This window comes from Phaseolus vulgaris, chromosome 11, assembly GCF_000499845.2.
Source record: "Phaseolus vulgaris cultivar G19833 chromosome 11, P. vulgaris v2.0, whole genome shotgun sequence".
Taxonomy (NCBI): domain Eukaryota; kingdom Viridiplantae; phylum Streptophyta; class Magnoliopsida; order Fabales; family Fabaceae; genus Phaseolus; species Phaseolus vulgaris.
The window spans coordinates 23,531-44,379 of NC_023749.2; the positions used below are offsets into that span (position 1 = coordinate 23,531).

At 33.5% G+C, this 20,849-nt stretch overlaps 2 protein-coding genes across 3 annotated transcripts; one reads left to right on the forward strand and one right to left on the reverse strand.

The window, feature by feature from the left end:
* Positions 1-1,834: 1,834 nt before the first annotated feature.
* LOC137824238 (immune-associated nucleotide-binding protein 9-like) lies at positions 1,835-7,500 on the reverse strand. Its single transcript, XM_068629782.1, has 6 exons — positions 7,366-7,500; positions 6,629-6,878; positions 5,358-5,635; positions 4,114-4,278; positions 3,895-4,032; positions 1,835-2,264 (listed from the first exon to the last, which is right to left on the reverse strand). Exons 2-6 carry the CDS (start codon positions 6,861-6,863, stop codon positions 2,064-2,066), a joined length of 1,017 nt encoding a protein of 338 aa, XP_068485883.1. The 5' UTR covers positions 6,864-6,878; positions 7,366-7,500; the 3' UTR covers positions 1,835-2,063.
* An 840-nt stretch (positions 7,501-8,340) lies between these two features.
* LOC137826829 (DEAD-box ATP-dependent RNA helicase FANCM) lies at positions 8,341-20,366 on the forward strand. 2 transcript variants are annotated; one of them, XM_068632985.1, is made up of 24 exons: positions 8,341-8,409; positions 8,553-8,607; positions 8,693-8,936; positions 9,021-9,164; positions 9,270-9,352; positions 9,437-9,551; positions 9,681-9,772; positions 9,885-9,939; positions 10,022-10,143; positions 10,221-10,334; positions 11,107-11,300; positions 12,040-12,170; positions 14,318-14,378; positions 14,477-14,547; positions 16,467-16,516; positions 16,580-16,745; positions 16,885-17,012; positions 17,093-17,428; positions 17,521-17,584; positions 17,833-18,180; positions 18,269-18,712; positions 18,882-18,933; positions 19,112-19,252; positions 19,550-20,366. In XM_068632985.1, the coding sequence occupies exons 2-24, from the start codon at positions 8,569-8,571 to the stop codon at positions 20,085-20,087; spliced, it is 3,732 nt and encodes a 1,243-aa protein (XP_068489086.1). In that variant the 5' UTR covers positions 8,341-8,409; positions 8,553-8,568; the 3' UTR covers positions 20,088-20,366. The 2 variants fall into 2 exon arrangements, with proteins under 2 accessions (XP_068489086.1, XP_068489079.1); XM_068632978.1 differs by lacking the exon at positions 8,341-8,409 and having other exon boundaries at positions 8,424-8,607.
* The last annotated feature ends 483 nt before the right edge of the window (positions 20,367-20,849 follow it).

Genomic DNA, 20,849 nt, shown 5'->3' on the forward strand with positions numbered 1-20,849 from the left:
GTCCGGTACGGAGACTTCCCAAAGCTCAACCCATGTAAAAGTGGCAGTATTTTCTTTTATGAATTATAAATGTTATGACTTGAGTCCTATTCTTTGCAACCATATGCCATACCATCAAAGATATTCAATAATAAAAAAAACTAATCTGAATAGAATAAATCCAGTTTGCCATGGTCTAAACTCATGGTTTCTTGTAATATAGATTAAAATGTGAGTAAATATTCATTTTGGTCCAAAAAATATGAAAGGTAATAAATGATCCTTACAAGAATTTTGGTGACATTTAAATCTTTTAGTTATCTTTCGTTGAGAACATTGGTTTTCTACTAAGAATCGTTAATAATATTTTAGTCAAATAAACAATTGTGTGTAGATTAGGTGATACTCTTTCTGTTTCCTACTAGATGCACTACTAAAAGTGAGATGTTCGACAAATCCAATAAAAGTATGACATCTTGTTAAAATATAAGCAAAAGGACTGTTTACTTCCCAAAAATATGTTTCATTATCCCCTTGCTAGATAGGGTTCCTCCTGGTCTTGGTTACCCAAAGCAGATACCCAAAGAATGCTTGATGCAACTACATGAACAAAAATGCAGCCTCCAATAATTTAGTTGAATCTGAGCAATCAAACCCAAAGGTACTATCTCCTGTCACACTACAATAAACATGCTCCTTAGGTTATATCATATATTTAACTCTTATAAAATTAAAGTATATATCAACATATACACATGTAACATTCAAAGAAATTTATTATTTAAGAAACAATTATTCTTTTACACTTAAGATTTTTCCAAATTTACATTATAAAAAAACTATTTCACTTAAATAATGGTGCAAAAGTTATAATAAATAAAAGATAACAAAAACTAATAATTTGTATCATTATTTTAATGTTCTAGAGAATGAGTAAGTGAAGGATTTTGTTTTCTTCATCCATCAAATTTTAACTTCTACTCCATAATTTGGACTTGCATTTCATGATTGATCTAAAATAAAAAAATTATTCTCATTAGTTTTTAAATAAGACCTAGGTTTTCCTCTCCTCCTCTACACTTTTCATGTTACTATTTTAGTTGGTATTTTGTACGATTGTGCTCATTTTGAAGAACGTAAATCTAATGTTTTCAAAGGAAATGGAGGACTTTTGAAAAAACAATTAAAAATTGAGATCTCAAATGTAATTTCAAAAGAAAAATTCACTTAAAAAATAGTTTATAAAACAATCTAACAATATACTCTTTTTAAAACTTTTAAAAAATAATTATAAAAAAATTGATTAGATTAACTTTGATACATTAGATATCAATGAATTGGTCCATTGCATTTTGAAAAGTAATGGATTATCCATTAACCATTCATAGAATTAAATAGATGGATTTGATCCAATTAATTTTTCTATATTTTTCTTGGATGGATTTTATCAATTTACTTGTAGATAAAACTAAATGAATGATAAATAAATGGATTATTTTCTCATCCTATACGAGGCTTCCAATTCCTAGGCCTGGCATAAGCTGTTGGTTGGAGAAAAGCTAGGAACAAGATGAAAGATACTGCCTGTTTCCTACAATTGATCCCAACTGAGTCAATTCTCTTGAGTCAATTCTCTTGACTCTTAACATGGACTCATAATCCGGTTTACTCGTACTAAAGCAAACAGAGCAAGAGACTACAACCGAAATCTCACTTAAGAAGCAGCAGCTAGCAATCATAATAGAAGGTTTCCTGGTTTATAGTAATTAAGAAATTAACCAATCAACAAATACACTAGATTTTATCAAAGGGTAGAAGTACTTATACTTATTGAGGGGGTGACATGCACTTACAATTTAACAGAAAACAGTGAATTTGCATTGAAATTACTAAGTATCAAAACCAGATCAGAAAAGATCACCAATCCCATAATGCATGATTGTCAAACATGGAATAAAAGTAATTGCATAATTGTCATGGCACTTGCACAAGTATTTAACACTGCAAAAGAGCAACAGCTATTTGATGTCACCATCCAAGAGAAAAATAATAAATAAATTCTCTGAAGTTCGAAGTAGCTACTATCAAAGAATGGCACAATGACTCTGAGCTCGCTGGCGAAGTTCTTCATGGGCCTTCTCAAGATGTTCTCTCAATTTACGTATTTCTTCATCTGATCTCATTTGAGCTAACATTGCCTTCTCCTCAGCCTTAAGTCTTGCAGCTTGCTCTTCATCTAACTGTTGCTTAAGCCTCAAAGTTGCCTCACTCAATTTTGATTCAACCTAAAAATTCATATAATTAATCCAAAACAAAAATATTGGGGGTAACGCTCCATTTATTATGTCAATACTATATTCAGTGTTTGGCCACGTGTACTCATGGGAGTCAGGACCTTCAAGAGTATAAGCGCGTAACAATAAAAATTAAAATGCATTAGAATAATGGCACGGCCACATGCAAGCTGAGAATTATCTAGCCAAACATATATTCTTCCCCATTAAATCTACCAACTGGTGGCCGGGGCTACGTTAAAATATCTGATAGTCTAGGGGAAAAGGAAACTCTTCAACCCTTTCAGTTAACTTGGCCTACGATCCCATCCAAATTCTCTTTAAAAAAACTGATAAAGCTTTTGGTTTTGGATTATCTTTAGGATTTAGAGTTTAGGGTTTACCACACAAATATTCTAGGCCTCCCGTATTTGATATATGAAATAAAAATCATTAATGATATCAGATTTACATTGTCATTTTCTTCTAAAAGATAGCAACAGCTTCCCGCTTCTACTTGAGTACAACTTGAAGATAAGCTGCCCATTCTTTTAAAAGTTTGATATTCAAATACACCTTTCTTAGCACCTATAGCTCCTGTCCCACTCTGATAAGTACATGAATGAGGATAAAGAAAAAGAACAAAAACACATCATTCCAAGGAGGATAATTAAAAGCATGTCAAGACAAGATGTTCTTGCTCACCAAAATAATTCTTTAATTTTTTTGTTTTGTATTTCTTGGACTTGTAAAAATTGGGAGTTCTTTTCTTGTAAGTTTAGTGCAAATAATAATTGGTAAAATAGGATTTAATTGGGTTATTCAAGCCCAAATAGGAGCTAGTGGTACAGCCAAGAGGAGAGTGCATTTAGAGCTCCAAGGGTGCAAAGAGAAGGCAAGGAAAACATGTTCTAAAAGAGGCAAGGAAAGCATGGCCAAACACTTCCCATGCCACTTGATTTTTGGTGGTTTGCAGTTGATTAGGAATTTGAATTTTAAATTCAAATTTCCCTCTTATTTTCCTATTGACTTTTGGTCAACACCTTTGGTAGGTCCTAAAATAGGAGTTTGCATTTTATTTCATTATAATTAGCATTTACATTTGAGGGTGGCTTGTCCTGCCCATGCCTAGCCTTTATAAAAACACTTTTGAAATGTATAGAATTGAGTGTGATTCTTGGCATTGAGCGTATGAAGAGTTTCTTAGAATCTTATTTTGATTCCAAGAAATCAAGTAGTTATTCAATACTCGGTGCTTATCTCAGAGAAGCATGGAGTCCTCTTCTTTTACAAATGGCACACCATTCCTTAGTCTTCTCACCCTTTTTTTCTTCCTTTAATTCATTCATCCATAGCTAGCTCAATTCTTGTTCCTATTTTCTAGTGTTGTGCTTATTCTAATCTGAAATTGTGATTGGAATCCTTGACTCAAAGGTGATCATGAAAGTATTTCATGATAGTAACACATGAGGAGATTCAACTATTGCTATTAATTCATATTCATATGCCTATATGCATCCTATTCTTATACAACCTATAACACTCCCACTCCCAGTCCAACATAAAAAGAAAAAGAAACACAGCTACATCCCTTTTATCTATTCATCTCAGTAATATAAAACAACATGGACATAAAAAGTACCATCTCAGTAATTCGCTTTAATTGATCATTATACTTTTGCTGCATTTGCTTTTCAAACTCCAATATTGCTCCTTCAGAATAATGTCCTTTTAAAGAATCAAACTTTCTTTGTTGGTTATGCAGATTCATTGCTCCCTTCTGCAGTCAAATGAATGAAATGATGAATTAACTGATATAATATAATGTTTTCCAATATTTAATGTTTGCAAAAAGCTTCACCTTCAGTTCTGTAAACAACTCATCTGTATAAGGTCGTCCACCATTTCGTGATAGAACAATGTTTACAAAAGAGAGAAGTTGTTGAACTTGTCCAGAACGTTTCCCTTCATCCTTAGTCTTGTTATCAAAAAGTACAACACGATTCTCACACAGAACAAGAATTTCCTACAGTACAGTTAATTCAAAATCTCAGTTGACGATCAACAAAACTAGGAATTTCCCATTTGAGATTTGGCAGATGGACTTTCCTATAATTCAAGATATATTCAGCCAGGACAGAAGTGTATCATGCTACTAAAAGAAGCAGAAAATAACATTTTATTGGCTGGAAATTATTGAAAATTACAAATTTTGATGAGTTTCACATCTAAATCAAGAGAGAGATTCAATAAATATGAGAAATAAAACCACCAACATTAGAGTCTCATTGACATTTTTTACAAGAGTTAATCCAACATGTAAACAAGGCAAGTGAAGCACTTTTAAGAATTATGCTACTCGGCTATTTATATCTTTTCTTACAAGATATACCCATAAGAAAGTTCATAACAAATACAAGTGAATTCCAAATAATTTATTTGCCAAGCATAATACAAGAGCAGATGACAAAGACAAACCATTGCACCAATCTTTCTGCATGCACAGGTTTTAATCCAAATGGCATCAGTTGGGCATTTGAACCTGTTTATTTGTGATTTTCATGAGAAAAAAATATTTTAATTAAAAATTTTGTTTAATTTACTTATAATTAGATAAGTTGTAGTCGATGAAAAATATAAGATCCCAAAATAAAACCAGTTTTATTACTTTTCTCATAAGTTAAAAAAAGCAGCTTCTAGGAGGGAAAACTCGAAAAAAGGTAATGGAATAAATGTGTGCTTTTTTAAAGCATATCCAAACATGCATAAAGATTTGTGCACCAGGAAAATGAGATAAAAAAATACATACTTGAGGTTTAGGTAATAACTTACTGAGGAGCATAAATAAATTGGATGTATCTGTCAAAAAACAATTGATGTTCACATTTGCAAAACTTACAATTTGTAAATTTAAAATTTCCACTAAGATCAAATGAATTTGTCAAAGTTTTGACCTAAAGATATAATATGTTCAAAAGATTTGTGACCGCATCATTCAATTTAACCAGAAAACTAGACCACAGTAACCACTACAACAAGGTTAAAATCCAATGAATATAAGAAAAAAAATAGTTTAATCTAGATTGCAATGCTCAGAGAGAAAACCTTTAAAGCCTTTGGACATTCACGACCTAAATATTCTTCAATACTCTCATTGTTTTCTTCCAATTCATCTCCTCCAGTGAAGACCACAATCATGTAATCAACAATTTTGCTTCCAAATAATCTCTGCAAGCTCCGTAGAGCAGTTTCTTCTTCCTCAGTAAACCGTGTTCTAATTGAGAACACTACAACGATAGCATGGATCCCATCCTTAGCCAAATCAATGCATTTGACAATTTCCTTTCCAACAAACTCTGATCCAGAGGACAAATCAAATAATCCTGTGAAACATTGTAGGTCAGATGAATGTGACTCAAGCTTTCAAGAAACACAAGAAATGGATAAACAATCTGACAGGAATCTCTAGACTCTCTCACTAACATTAATATTCTCCACATCCCTAATAAACTCTACCCTTTCCAAAACCAACTTTGCCCCTCCCACTAATTCTTATTGGACCCCTGACCTTGGGAACTTGGGCCAACAAAAACACACTAAAAAGGGCGTAGGAGTATGATTCATATCAATACCAAGTTCATTCTTTTAAATTAACTACTTCACGAAGGATTTGCAAACTTTGTAAAACCCAGCGGATGAATTTTCTGTCTCCAAGGAAAACCATTTTGATTCCCTAATAGAAAAATTCCTAACTCTCCCTAGCTCGTAGCATTTGGCATGTCCTCAAAGCAATAGGAAGGAGATTGTTCCTTGATTGCAGCAGTTGATTTTATTCCCACATCTGCCTTGTCCTCAAAGCAAAAGAAAGGAAATTGTTCATTGACACTAGTCATTAAGGAACTCAATTAAAACGTATGTTCCTTTAGGGTGTCATCATTAGAAAGTATCAATTCATCTTGACCTTAGAGCAATGCCTCTAAGTTTTAAGACTCATTTTAGTGTCCAATCCTCCCGACATCATCAAAGTGTGCATACAAAATCTCAAAGAAAACACAAATGACAGGAATTTCTATATAATATTTGAATAATTCATTGTTTTATTCATAATAGAAGGGGAAAAAAACAGGGAAGGATAAGAGCCGTAGCCCCAAGTATGAAAGCTCTAGACTTAACAACAATATTCCCTACACCCCAAATAGAATCTATATGCTCTCTGTATATAACCAACTCTGCCCCTCCCATTAATTCTTGCCTAGGGCTGTATTGGGCCATAACCTTGGGGATTGGGGCCCACAGGAGTATGCTAATAGGAGATTAGGAGTGTGATTGCTATCACAATCACATAAGCTCCTGAATTAATGTTATCAAGCCTTTACCTGGGGTGTCAATAACATTAACACGTTGTCCATCATCTAGTTCTGCTGTCTGCAGTTCACAAGAGGTGGATACAGCAGAAGAGCTAGCCCTTGATAAGAAGACCCTCCTTCCGATAATGGAATTACCCGTTGCACTCTTGCCATTACCAGTTCGTCCAACTAAGACAACTGTCCGAACCTCATTAGACGAGGAAGAAGTGAGCTCCCAATCATCATCAATAGAATTTCCACCCATTGTTAATCGAGGTAACTGAAACAAAAATTAACAAAAAAAGCTTAATGAAAACCAATTTTAAAGTATGTTGGTGAAAGGGATAAGACGAGATTTTAGAGTAATTTGCTCAGTACGTCCAAAAAATTAAAAATAATTTTTTCTTCTCTCCAAATCCTCCAATATTAAAAGACGAACATAAATTGAAAGGAACATTTTTTCTTCTTCAGAATTCTAAATTTTTAAACCAAAGCCCTTCCTCCTTTAAATCAAACATGTGAGGAAAACAAGGTTTATAATAATAAAGAACCAGCACGACAGACCCTGACAGAAGTCTTAGTGAGTAGTGTTTAATATTTTGAAACAAAACAAAACAAAACACGAACTCTCTTAAAGGCTGATGTAAATGATGAAACACTGAAAGTTAGAAGAGTTGAACTATAGAATCATCCTCGGCCGAGGAAAAACAGAAAGATAAATAAATACAGTAATCGCCATAACAGAAGGTAGAACTGCACTTTCTAACCTCTAGGAAGAGCCTTTTTTTCCAAACAACAAACCCTCAACAAACCCTCGACAAACCCTCTGGAAACAGACTGAGTACAACACAACACTGCCACCAAGAAGAACAGAATTTTGGCTATATATATAATAAGATTTTACAAATATTGTATGTGAAACTTGCTTAAAATTGAAGAAGTGTTTAATTAAATGTATAATGAGAAATATACATTATTTTAATTTTATGGTGTAGATAAGATATTAAATAATTAAATTAATAAAAAGTTGTGTATAAAAATAATTCATAAGAAAGAAACTTTCAAGTTTTAATTTAATCAACAAAAAAATATAATATTTAATAAAAGTTACACGGTTGATTTTATTTCATATAAAATAAAATAGTTATTTGTATCTAACTTTTTCAAAACTTTTCTTCTTCAAGTATTTTTAAAAATATAATCATTCATCTTTAATAATGTATTATTTTTCATCTTTATCAAGCTTCTAAGGATTTTTTTTTGGAGTTTCAGCAAAGATGGTTTAAAGAAATATAAGCATTCATCTTTTACAATATATTAGTTTTCATATTTTCTTTAAAAAATAGTATATTTTCAGAAAATAATAAACCATTTAAATTATTTCTATTTAATAATATAAAATATTTATCGTTAAATAAAAACATAGTTTACATATTTAAAAGTATTCATTTATCGTAAATTATTGTACATTTTACATACGTCAAAAAAAAAGTGGAAATTGTACTTTTTTTCTAAGTAGTGTTAGATGAGATCAACGCTTCTTTTAGTTTTTTGAAATACACATTTACTTTTTTTTTTATATTTTCAGTAAACAAAATTAATTTTTCTTGTTTTATTTAAAAATAACATATTTATTAAAACTTAATTAAGAAATGTTAAAATTAAAAATTAAAAGAAGAAACTTAAATTAGCTTAAAGATTTATCTATCCCTTCCATTTATATGGCAGTTATAGAATAGAAAGGACAAATTCGTCATTAAAAAAGATATGGGGTGCAGGATAGCAGGGTAGATAGCCCACGGCTTGAAAGGGTATTTTCCGTGAACATTTTGGCGCCAATCTGTATTTGTTTTCTTTTTGGCGTCGGTGTGTGCGAGTGAGTCACAAAGAGCGATAAGGATCTTGAAATCAATTAAATTAATTTTGTTGTGTGCTCATATTTATCTTCCTATAGGCATCTGAATTATCCAATGGCATCCAATAATCCTTTGGATATCATGGAGAATGAGGTATGAAAATGGAAAAATAGCTTCTTGCAATTTACAAACTCCGACCAAGTCTTATTCTCTGGGCTGTTAATGTATGCAATTTTAGGAATTTGATTGGGAAGCAGCTGCTAGAGAAATCGACGTTGTTTGTCAGATGACGAGTGACGCACAGGAAAAGGGAAAGGAAAAGGGAAAGCAGCAAACGACTCTCGATAGGTTCGTGTCTATTGCCAACGCCAAGAAGGAATCCTCAATACCTACACCAACACCGCAGTTGGAAGAAGATGACGAAAACCCTACCTTCGTCCACCACATTGATGCGGAGGCAGCTAAAACCTGGATATATCCGGGTACAGTTGTTGATTTCCCTACACTACACTTTCGTTCACACTTGAAGATTTTTAATCAATCGCCTTTTGCAATTTGCGTTGCAGTTAATGTTCCTCTCCGTGACTATCAATTTGCTATTACCCAGTCCGCACTCTTCTCAAACACATTGGTGGCCTTGCCAACGGGACTTGGCAAAACACTCATTGCTGCAGTCGTCATGTATAACTACTTCAGATGGTTTCCTCAAGGTAATTTCTTGTGCTGCCTTATGTTATGTATCCACAAGTTTTACAGTTTCAATGCTACATACTCTTTTAACCGATAAAATCATCTGATGCTTCCTTTAACAACAGGCAAAATAGTCTTTGCTGCTCCTTCTCGGCCACTCGTCACGCAGCAGATTGAAGCTTGCCACAATATTGTTGGAATACCTCAAGTAGCAACTTTTTCTTGTTTCTTATTCACTTTTTTCTTTTCTTCCTTGAAAATTTTGAAATATTGGGGAAAAATTTAATTGCAGGAATGGACAGTTGATATGACTGGTCATCTAAGTCCTCCCAAAAGGGCTCAACTTTGGAAAACTAAGCGAGTATTCTTTGTCACTCCTCAAGTATTGGAAAAGGATATTCATTCTGGTGATTTTTAATGTCATTTTAATTCCATAACTTATCTGCATATTGATTTTTTATGTGTCATATACCATGCTTTGCATTATCTGATATGGCTCAATATCTTTATTTTGTGCACGACTTAATTTGTTTCAGGTACATGTTTGGTGAAGTACTTGGTATGTTTGGTTATTGATGAAGCTCACAGAGCAATGGGAAATTACGCTTATTGTGAAGCAGTTCGTGAGGTTTGATTCTTTTGAGGCTTTTATTTATTACTGGACTTTATTGATAGAGTATGTTTCGTCATTATTACATATAATTCATTCATCCCTGTTAGTTTTTTTATCTGGTTTTTAGTTAATGGCTGTACCGGTACAGCTGAGAATATTAGCCTTAACTGCAACACCAGGATGTAAGTTTTTGAGTATCTTGTGTTCTTTTCAGTCTTTAACCTTGAACAATATTGTGTCAGTAATTCTAAGTTTGATATTCAGCAAAGCAACAGACAGTTCAGGCTGTCATTGATAATCTGCATGTCTCCAGACTTGAATATCGCGGCGAAACTGACCATGATGTTATCTCATATGTTCACAATAGGAAGATAGAATTGATACAGGTAGTCTATGCGTGCCTATTTGAAATCTAATTCATACTTTCTGCGTTTTCTAGAGATATTTGTTGCAATTTTACCAGGTTGCGATGGGCCCAGAAGCTGTAGAAATAAATAACATGTTTATGGAAGTAATACGCCCTATAGTAGCGAGACTTACAAAAATTGGTGTCATTCAAAACAGAGATTACCGTACTGTAAGGTTCTCTGCTTCTATTTTGTTTTCATTTTTACCAGTTTCAGATTGCTCTACCTATTGTCAGCAAATTAATACATGACTTATTAGCGATTTTTATTGAAATAATTGAAAAGAAATATTTGAGTAAGGATCACACTCTCCTTCCCCCCTTAATTTTTCTTTCATCATCTATTGAGGTTAATTGTTGTAACCTGAACACTTGAGTTGAGATACATTTAGTAAAAGAGTAACAATAATTTGTGATTTCTTTTGTTCATAAGATGCATTCAATTTGTCACACACGCATTGTGAAATTAAGGAAACTGCGTTGTGCTACATACATCCTATATTTTGAATAGCGACATATCCATAAAGTTGGGTTTGAACATCAAATTATGTAATTGCTACAGATTCAAAAACATAATGTTTCAAGGACCTCGATAAATAATTGGAGGTTAATAAAATCCAAGATTCACTTTAACTCAAGCAGAGTACTTTATATTTATTAAATCTATATAAATGATTAGGTAGTGGCAGACAGGCCTTCTTTCCCCCCTCTATTTATAGTTTCACCTATAAGATTATTGGGCCTTCTTTTATTATATGTTTTGCATGAATAGTATTTTCAAACATGATTAATTTTTATAATTTTCTTAACTATTGTTTTTAAGATTTATTAACTTTTAGTTGTTAGCTATCTTACCTTTTGGTCTGGCCTATGATTAGCCAAAATTACTTCGGGTGGATGATATAGCAAATCATTAACTATCTTTCTTTTGAATGTTTGGCAGTTGAGCCCTTGTCAATTACTTGAAATTAGGGAAAGTTTTCGTCAACGGCTTAGGCAAGATCTTTCTCATGTCAACTATGAAGATGTTGAAGGGTATTTTGGAGTTCTCATCACTCTTTATTACATCCATAAGTTACTTTCAAGCCATGGAATAAGGCCAGCACACGAGATGCTTGAGAGAAAATTAAAGCAAGGGTATACTTCCTATATACAGTTTATATAAGCTAAGTTAGTCAACAAATTGATAGGATATGTTTAGATTTTCTGTTTACATTATTACATGTGGTAAATGTCAGATGCATTAAAAGGATGAATATCTAAACTCTAAAGTATCTTTAAAAATGGCAGAGGGCAGAATATATAGGGGGATATTGGGAGTCTTTATTTGATTGTTAAATATGCATTGCTGATTCCTCTCGTCATGTTGTCTACTTGTTATGAATTTAACACAGCTGAACCAAAACCTAAAACAACAAAACATGTTAGTCAGTCGCCATTGCCAATAGATGTGTCAAAATCTATAGCTTGGTTGATTAATTTCTAGATGCAATAGGGATGTCTATATAATGCATTTTTTTTGTGGTAAATTATTCATATTTAGACCACTGATTTGTAATATTTCGGTGTATACATTATTGAACTAGATTTGGAAAATAGTGATCACTGACTGGTAACTGATACTTGGTTGTCTTTGGTTGAATAGAAGGTCAATGTTCTATTACATGTAAAGTCATTTAGCTTTATGCTCTTAGTTCATATAGCTGAGAGCAGAATATCTAAGAAACTTCTGTAACCATGTTATGCTTGTCTTTTGATATCTAATTTATTTAAAGGCTTTGCAGGAATATTTTATTATGTTATTGCCAACATTTATGAATTACATATTTATATACATTTAAGTTCTGAAAAATGATTCTATAACGATAACTTTCAGATATTTTGCAAAATTTATGAGTAAAAGTGAAGTTATTCTGAAAGCAAGGCAACTAATGCAGCAAACTTTGTTTCATGGAGCGTCGAGTCCAAAATTGTCCAAAATGCTAGAAGTATTGCTGGAGCATTTCAGTAAGTATTATTCCGTTTGTCAAAAGGTGTTAGTATTTGCTACTACCTTCTTACTGTAATGTTATGTAAAGGAAGTTTTGAATTCTTGAGGTAAATGACATTGGTCTTAGTTCTCACAGCATATTATACCAAAGAAAACCAAGCTGTGACATAAGATTAATTGTGCCACCAGTTAATTGAAGTAGGGAATTGATGTAAATTTATAGCGATTTTATTTTTTCACTTTTGAATGCTTTAAATTCCGATGAAGAGGCTAATTATGGATTTTAAAATGATGTTCGTTATGCTTTTTTAGTTTGACCTAGGGGTGTTTAGAAGAGCTTCTATGAAAAGAATAGAGAAAATAGACACTTGGAATAATATTTACTTGTGTATCGTGTTGTATAATGATAAGATAATGTGATCATAAAACTTAAAGCACTCACATCTACATGCTATAATCCTAACGAAATAAAGAAACAAATAATCAAATATAAGAAAACTAATTTTAAGAGAAAAATTTTAAGATACTCTAAAATATTCAAAGTTAAAATATTGATAATATGAGATATCCCAACAGTGTATTTAGGATGCTATTATCCTTTATGATTTGGGCAGTTATATTATGTCATGGACTCAAGGCTGAGTTTTTTTCTAGAGGTTAGAAGGTAAATATACTGTGTTTTAAAGATGAAAATAGTTATACACATATACTCTAGTATTATCACGAGGTGCTAGAATTAGAGTATAGATGTATAAAATTTCCGGTGGGTTCCCATCATAGAGTACAGTCAGTACAAATGACGGGAAACCAAAAAATAAAGTTCTCAAGAAGATAAGTTTTATTGAAATGGAGAGAGCTCAAAGCTATTGCAAATACAGAAGTAACAGAAAGAAACCAGAGCCTAAGCTCCTCAGAGAAGATAGTATCTGCCCAGAAAAATGCGTAACAAGTTATGATTTCCGTAACAGATCTATTATCCACTGGGCTTACTAAATTTTCCTTTTTCCATGTCATCCCTGTCCCAACTACCTCCTTTGCTAACTAACTCTAATCTCCAACTAGAATAAACCCTCCATATTGTGGGTCTTCTCTGACTGTGGCCAAGTGTCTGGGTTTGTACTGCAGGTTCTATCTACAAATATGAAACGATGTTCGTGATTTACATTATTTTAAGATTTAAATGTCAAATTACTACTAGTGCTCAGATTTGCTGTATTCTGTAGCCTTTACATTTCTATTTTATCATGTTCGTGGAGGTTGTTTGTGTCAATTGTGGAGTATATTTTTGAAGTTCTAAACATCTACCACAGCATATGTTCAACTATGATATATATACAATTTGATTCTACAATTCTCCTTTATAGAAAAATAAAGAAAGCGAGAAGAATTCACCTTTGTTCATTTCTTTCTCCCATTCATTTTCTTAACAAAGGAAGGTATATAACACATGTAAAAATAGGTATGAGTAATATGTTTTAAGGCTTGGAGTAAACATTTTTTCACGGTGTCATGTAGAAACTTTTGCTGTTTCTTGGAGTTTTAAATCCTAGAGGAATTCAATGGAAAGAGACTTGCTTGATGTGTTGGAGCAGGCTGTAAACCCTGCATGAGAAATGTTAGATCCATAAAACATGTTCAGACTTGAAACTAAAAAACTCCTCCCATCAGATAGTTCCTTTCTTTGGGACTTCAACGGGATAATAAGATTATCTTTTAACCAACCGTATACAGACAAACAATGATTTTGTTTAATGGGGGCGGGGACAACTGTATAGGATAATAGGAGTAGAACATTATTATTTTGACATGTTTTGGCGTATGTTAGACCATTCTTTTTTCGTTTCTTCTAATGTAGGGAAGATATGTTTCTTTGCTTTTGGGATTTCTTTTTTCCCATTTCTAAAATAGTTATTCTGTTATAAAACTGAATTTGATTTTGAATTCTTTCTGACTGAAAGGACTGTTTCAAAACTGTCTTAGACATATTGGTACAAAATTTCAGTCATCTGCTTCCTGTTGAATTTCGGTTTGATTTTTTGTTTTTCTAATAAAGTTCCTTACACTCTTTAATGGATGCATTATGTATTGAATTAATGCTCTTGGATGTGTTTAATAAACTATCATTATACTGATAAGCGGATGATGTCTTTGGATGTGGTTGCAGAAACCAATGATCCGCAAAACTCCAGGGTAATTATTTTCTCTAATTACAGAGAAAGTGTCAGGTAAAATTAATTCGAATCATTTAATATCATATTCTACACAGTTATTGGAAACTTTTGGCCAAATTAAAAAATATATTCTGTTAATTCAATGCCTTCAGGGATATAATGAATGCACTTGAAGATATTGGGGAATTAGTTAGAGCTACCGAGTTTATTGGTCAAAGTTCAGGTACTTTTGATTATACTTTGCTTTAGAATTATGGTTGAGTGCTGAACGTAACATTTCTGTTATTCCCAAAAACATTCGTTATTTGGTACACTATGACCTATGGAATTGACATTCATTCACAAATACCTAAATCACATATTTTGTTTCCCAGTTCTTAAAATATTGGTTGTCATCAACGAAAGAGGTAAATACCAGCAAACTACAGTATATTGAGTTAGATATAAACATGAAAGAGAATATAATCTTTTAAAATAAATTGTCATCAAATTGTACATAAAACTAATGATTTATTCTTAGAAATTACTGAGAAATTCAATCCTATAAAGTATTATGATGATCATATCAGTAATTAATGTGACACTGAATGACTTTCCTTGATGTTTCAATCAATTAAGGTAACTCCTAAATAGGTCGCAGCTACTAAGGTAGGCTTAAGGTTGCTTTTCAACATTAAGTCTATGCTGTCAACAAATTTTTTCTAGATACAATAAGCCTCTATATATGGCATTACTAAACAGATTTTATTCTGGAGTGAATTTGAGGGCTGAATTTGGGATTTTTGCTTTTTTGCTCCCACTTCTCTTTCTTTCTTTTGAAAGTGAGCTTTACTTATTTCCCTTCTCGTTAATACTACTTGTGTCCTTGAAGAGTACCTCTACTTTTTTTAATAGGAACACAAAGAAGCCGTGTTCTTAAACTTTCCATTGAAGGAACCTCTTCACCTATAAGAATCTAATCACGCACATGGTCAAAGTTTGGATTCAAACTACAATGAACTAGAACCATGTATAATTGGTCAAGTTTCATCTTCCACTCTTCTAATCAGTTAGCCTCTAGGAACATTTTATGTTCATCAACAGCTGATTGTGCTTGAACAATATATATCATATCATGATCATTCTGTTTAAGAGAGGTCAATTGTTGAGCAGAATCGTAAATCCTGGAATGTCATTAGCAAAAATACGCTGAGCCTTCATATCTTGGAGGTTTTGAGAGTCTCCAATATATTTTGGTTCCGCTGACTGCCACAACTCTACATGCAATTGGAAGTCAAGCTTCTTCCGTTGGGCATGTTCCTAAGTTGACACTTAGGTAAATATTATTTCAAGAAGATCACAATATCCTAAACCTAGAACCACAAGTCTACATAAGCATAACACAATAAATAATTCTTACCATTAAGTGATGGTGGGTGTTCCAAAATTGAAAAAGTTGGGCTTGCAGAGGACATTGATAGAAAAAGAGGAGAGTTTTCAAGAATTCAGACAACTGACTTGCCACCCTAAAAGGGGTAAAAGATCAAAGGTGAAACTTGAGAAGTTGCCTGAAGTCCCTGAAAAAGTTAGAGGTCAGCAGTGGCTGTTGGTGGTAGATGACGGCTGCTGGCGGTGAACAGCAGTGGAAATCACACCTGAGTGACAGAGTGGAATCAACTCCACTCTGATACCAACTTGAATATTTGATTAAGGGAACAATGCTCGAGTGAGTATTTCACCCAGCACTGTAGTGTATACGTACATATACACACACATATAGATAGAGAAATTGCAGAAAAGAGTACAAGAGAAGATTAAGATGATAGGTTCAGACAGGAAAACCTAATCTTATATAGACTTTTTCTTTCTTTTTATCTGACAGTAGATATCATAAACAACTAGTCTCTTTTCAATGTAAGTATTACTTTTTTCTGGCCTCAAATAATTCTTAAATCTTAATCATTGTTAATCATTGTTGACATCTGCAGTTCTTTCTTCTGGGCATATATTTGTAGGAAATGTTTTATCCTCCAATTTGTATATTTTCTTCTTTTTCTTTCCTTTTCTTTTGTTCCTTTTTGGCATTCATCATTATTTTGTTTGTAGAAGAAAATTGATTATGTTGTTGTTTATAAAGAAAGTCTTCATTTTAATGATGTACAGGGAAAACAATGAAAGGTCAGTCCCAAAAGGTTCAACAGGCTGTGCTGACGGTATGTATTCTCTTTAGTATAAGATTCACACTCCTTCTATGCGCTTACATGGTTGATCAACAGAAATTTCGGTCTGGCGCCTATAATGTCATTGTTGCAACATCAATTGGCGAAGAAGGTCTTGATATCATGGAAGTTGATCTTGTCATATCTTTTGATGCTAATATTTCACCACTTAGAATGATTCAGCGAATGGGGAGAACTGGAAGAAAGCATGATGGACGAGTTGATATCCTTTGATTTTCAGTTTATTTGTTTCTTGGCAATTGCTACTTCTGAGAAAGAAATGAACATTATTGGCATTTCCTATTATAAGTTTTCTAAAATGCTACAAGTATTTGTTTCATTGGTTCCTTAACAGTTATTACTAGTTTTTGCTTGTGAAGGGTCTGAGTTGAAGGGCTACTTGCGAAAAGAGGCAAAGAGCAAAACTATAAGTAGACACATGCGCAATGGGGGCATAAATAGCTTTTCCTTTCATCCTAGTCCAAGGATGGTCAGAAACTGTCAGATAGCTTCCTTTCTTTTTTTGTTTGTGCTTTTTATCCTTACCAATGTTACTAAATATTTTTGTAGATTCCTCATGTCTTCAAACCAGAAGTTCAATATGTTGAGCTGTCCATTGAGAAATTTATTCCTCGTCAAAAGAATGTGAAGGATGACAAGCTCCACATTTCTCCATCGAAGGGAAAACTCACTGTGGCTGAAATCAATTTACTTGAAACGTATTTTCAGCCTACTGGAGAAAACATCTGTAGAACGTCTCTTATTGCCTTTCCCCACTTTCAGACCTTTCCTTCTAGAGTGCATAAGGTGAAGCATTCATCTGGAACATTGATGCTTATAGACATGATGCAGCGTTTGCAAGGGCTAGCATCATTTCCAAAAGATGAAGAAACTTCTTCACTTCAGGTATTAATTACACTGTATGAAATATGATCATAGTCATACTATGACTGTTTTTTTTCTTTTTTGGTAAAATGATGTCTGTTTGAGTGGTTCAGGAAGATCTGTGCTTGGGACATAGTAAGCCAGTCACCAGTACCAAACTTGATAAAGCTAATATGGGTAATATCATCTGTTTAATTTTCTCTCCTAAGTTCTAATGCCAAACAATAAGAACTTCCATTGTCAACATTGCAGAAGAAAAGAGTTGCTGTATTTTAGTTTTTATCTTTTACTTTTCAAAATTATTTACTTCTTGATGGATATTGATAATAAATGTCCTTTTTACTTCTGTGAAGATGTTGCAAATATCTAGTAACATATCGAATTTCTGAATACAGTAACAAGTCCATTTTATTTGTCTTCTTCAGGCAATGAATCATGCTCTAGGCATGCAATGAGAATGAGTGTAGTCTCAGTTAATTGTCTGGACCTGGATTCATGTCATGTGGGCACTCAAAGCAAAGACTTCGTTGATCCAACTTGGGAAGAAGAAACATGTGAGGGTGATGAGGCAATTCCTGAGACTCCAATTTTTAAGAGAAGTGTGTCAAATGAAGGATATAATGCTGGTGAAATGCTAAATCTTATGGAGCTCGAGACTTCTTCGTTGGTTGCAGATGCATGCATTAATGGCATGAAAGATGAAGAACTTAGTCCACGTTTAACGAATTTGATTAAAAGTGGTGTAGTTCCGGAGTCTCCCATTGATGAAAGAGGTGGGTGTCTTCGAGGTGATAAAAGGACTGTGTACAATAATTTAGTGTAATTAACTATTTTGTTCTAAAAATAAATTGATTTTTTCAGGGAAATCAGGATACCATTCTGTCATACGTGACTATATTTTACCTGTCAGTGTCCACAAAGAACAGAATGTCAGTTCTTTAAGATCTAGGGAAACTCAAATGGTTGACAATGATAAGGGCACCGATAAGGATGTCTGTACTTACTCTGTCAATGAAACTCAAAGCCCCTTACTTGACCTGAAGAATTGTATCATTAGAAGAGGACGAGTCTTCCTTTCTCAAACTGAGGAAGGCCATATACATAACTCTGACCAAAGCCTCAGTGAAGAAGCACTTCCAGCAGATTGTGGTGAAATGTCTGAAAGCATTAAACCTGCACGCAGATTTAAAAGGTTGCGAAAAGCTGAAGATACTGAAAGCAATAGGGATCAGAAAAATAATTCAACAGTGAACTTTCTCAAGTCATCTTATGCCTCCAATCCCGCACAATATAAGCATGGACGAGGTGATTTTGGTTTGTTTAGTGCAGTTTTTGCTCCTTCATTTATTGGAAGTACTATAGATTATATCTTGTTTCTATGAAACGAAATTGGAAATATATTTAACAAAAATATTTTCTGTAAGGATGTATTTGAGAAAACTAAGCGCCGTGCTTTTTGATTTCTACTTTTTAGGTAAAAGAAAATCTACATACAATGTGAGAGACTTCATTGAGGAGGAAGCTGAGTAAGCTTTTGCTCAAGATTGACTTAATTCTGCATTCTCATCCTGTTTTAGCATTTTTTACACAATATTCAGTATCATAGTTAGCATACCTTTTATTGCTGATTCAAAAAAATATAATCTTCTATATCACGAAATTTTATGAAAATATCCTGTCTCACGAGCAGTTCAATATGGTCAGGGTATCTTCAGATGCCTATATATCTAATGATGAAGATGGCGAAGATGACAATTCATTTGACAGTTTCATAGATGACAGGACCAACCCTACAGCAGCCAGTCAGCCTGAAGCTAGTAGAATGGACATGATGGCAATTTACAGGTATTTTATCTTCCTCCCATTGTCCTTCCCTATTCGTAGGTCTCTTTCTGAAGCAGTCTTCGTGATTAAAGGAATTGGGTAGCAAATGAACTGCTACATTCATCTTTCAGAAAAAAAGTTCGTAACATATACGGCTTCATTCCTCTCATTTTTATCTAAGTTTGAGAACATCAGCTTTGTTAGAGTCTTCCACTATTATGTGAATTTACACATATCACATTGAATTAATTCTGAACTATGAAGTGCTGTTATTATCTTAATGTTAAAGTTATATAACTAGACTTAGCTCTGCTGCAGGCGTTCTTTGCTCAGTCAAGCACCGAGTAAGGGAGGGCTTGATTTTCCTGCCACCTTCACTCCTGACCGTGTGACTATGGCAGCAAGTACTAGTGAAAGTGGGGATTCTTCATGGAATCATTTCCATACAGATCCAAACAAACAGTCAGCAAATCGCACTTTGGAATCCGTTAGCATCGACCAGATAACCTCAGAAGCAGTGTTTTCAAGTTGTTGTCCTGTGGGAAATGGGACAGAGATAAGAAGTCACAAACGAAGATTGTCGTTTTACCACTCTGAACACTTCCCAAGTATGAACCTTGAACAAGAATTTGCACTTCAATCAAAGAAAGAAGTGGGGGATGTCGATGCAACTACAGATGTTTTATGTGATGATGAGTTTTATAATGAGCTCGATCTTGACGAGTTGGAGGTGAAAGCAACTTTGCTTCTAAAAGGGAAATTAGATTTGTCCATTCAGAAGCAAGATACGGTCTCTCAATCTCACTCACCCAACCTTGATATTTTTTGTTCTCCTTCATTTGACCTTGGGATATGAAAAGCACGACATAACTCATGCTGCATGATACTTGCATTTTGGAAATTAATTAATGTGGTGTAAGCCGAACACAAGAAATCTTTTAGACTACATGTTTATACAGTGGTATTTATTGTATAGTTGAAATAGTGGGTCGGTAGACCTTGCAGCCAACTAGTGTGGTGCAGCAGATGACTTTGTTTGGAAGAGAACACGGTTATAGGTTCTTCTAACATACACCTTGGTTCTTCATAGTCTATGTATGAATCCATGTAGTCTGAAAACCGCGATTGTTATTAACCAGCTCTTCATGACATAAAGTCCCGATCGGTGTCAGTAATTTTTTAGGGTACTTTTTGGTATTAGAGTGTTTTGCATTACCATGAGTTTGATAAAAAAAAAAAAATTACATTCACAAAATAAAAATTTGACTTTATATTCACTTGAATCAACTGAAGGACTTAAAGCGAACTTATAAATAAGGATATAAATATACGTAATTTATTATTTATTTCAACTAAACATGGAACAACGAGATGATTTTTTAGACTTTCACAAAATTTAAGTAATTAGTCTTAAGTGCATTCAAACTATGGAGCATAGATTACTTGTTCAAACCTGATATACTCCAAAATAAACAAACTAATTAAAAAATATTAAAACAACACCCTTTTATTTTCTTGAAAATGTCAACTATTCAGCCACCCTTTTATTAGAGGCTTTTACCAACACAATGCACCAACTTTTCAGAGTTTTTAGGACTTTCTGCAGTTGTGAACTTAC

Excerpts from the sequence above, each read along its gene's own strand:
- LOC137824238 (XM_068629782.1), bottom strand. The coding sequence starts at position 6,863 with ATGGGTGGAAATTCTATTGATGATGATTGGGAGCTCACTTCTTCCTCG. Across the intron at positions 4,033-4,113 it reads AGTTGTTTACAGAACTGAAG|AAGGGAGCAATGAATCTGCA; the intron begins GTGAAGCTTTTT and ends ATTTGACTGCAG. Across the intron at positions 2,265-3,894 it reads TAAAGCGAATTACTGAGATG|GTTGAATCAAAATTGAGTGA; the intron begins GTACTTTTTATG and ends ATGAATTTTTAG.
- LOC137826829 (XM_068632985.1), top strand. The coding sequence starts at position 8,569 with ATGGCATCCAATAATCCTTTGGATATCATGGAGAATGAG. Across the intron at positions 9,773-9,884 it reads ATTGTGAAGCAGTTCGTGAG|TTAATGGCTGTACCGGTACA; the intron begins GTTTGATTCTTT and ends TCTGGTTTTTAG. Across the intron at positions 11,301-12,039 it reads GAGAGAAAATTAAAGCAAGG|ATATTTTGCAAAATTTATGA; the intron begins GTATACTTCCTA and ends GATAACTTTCAG.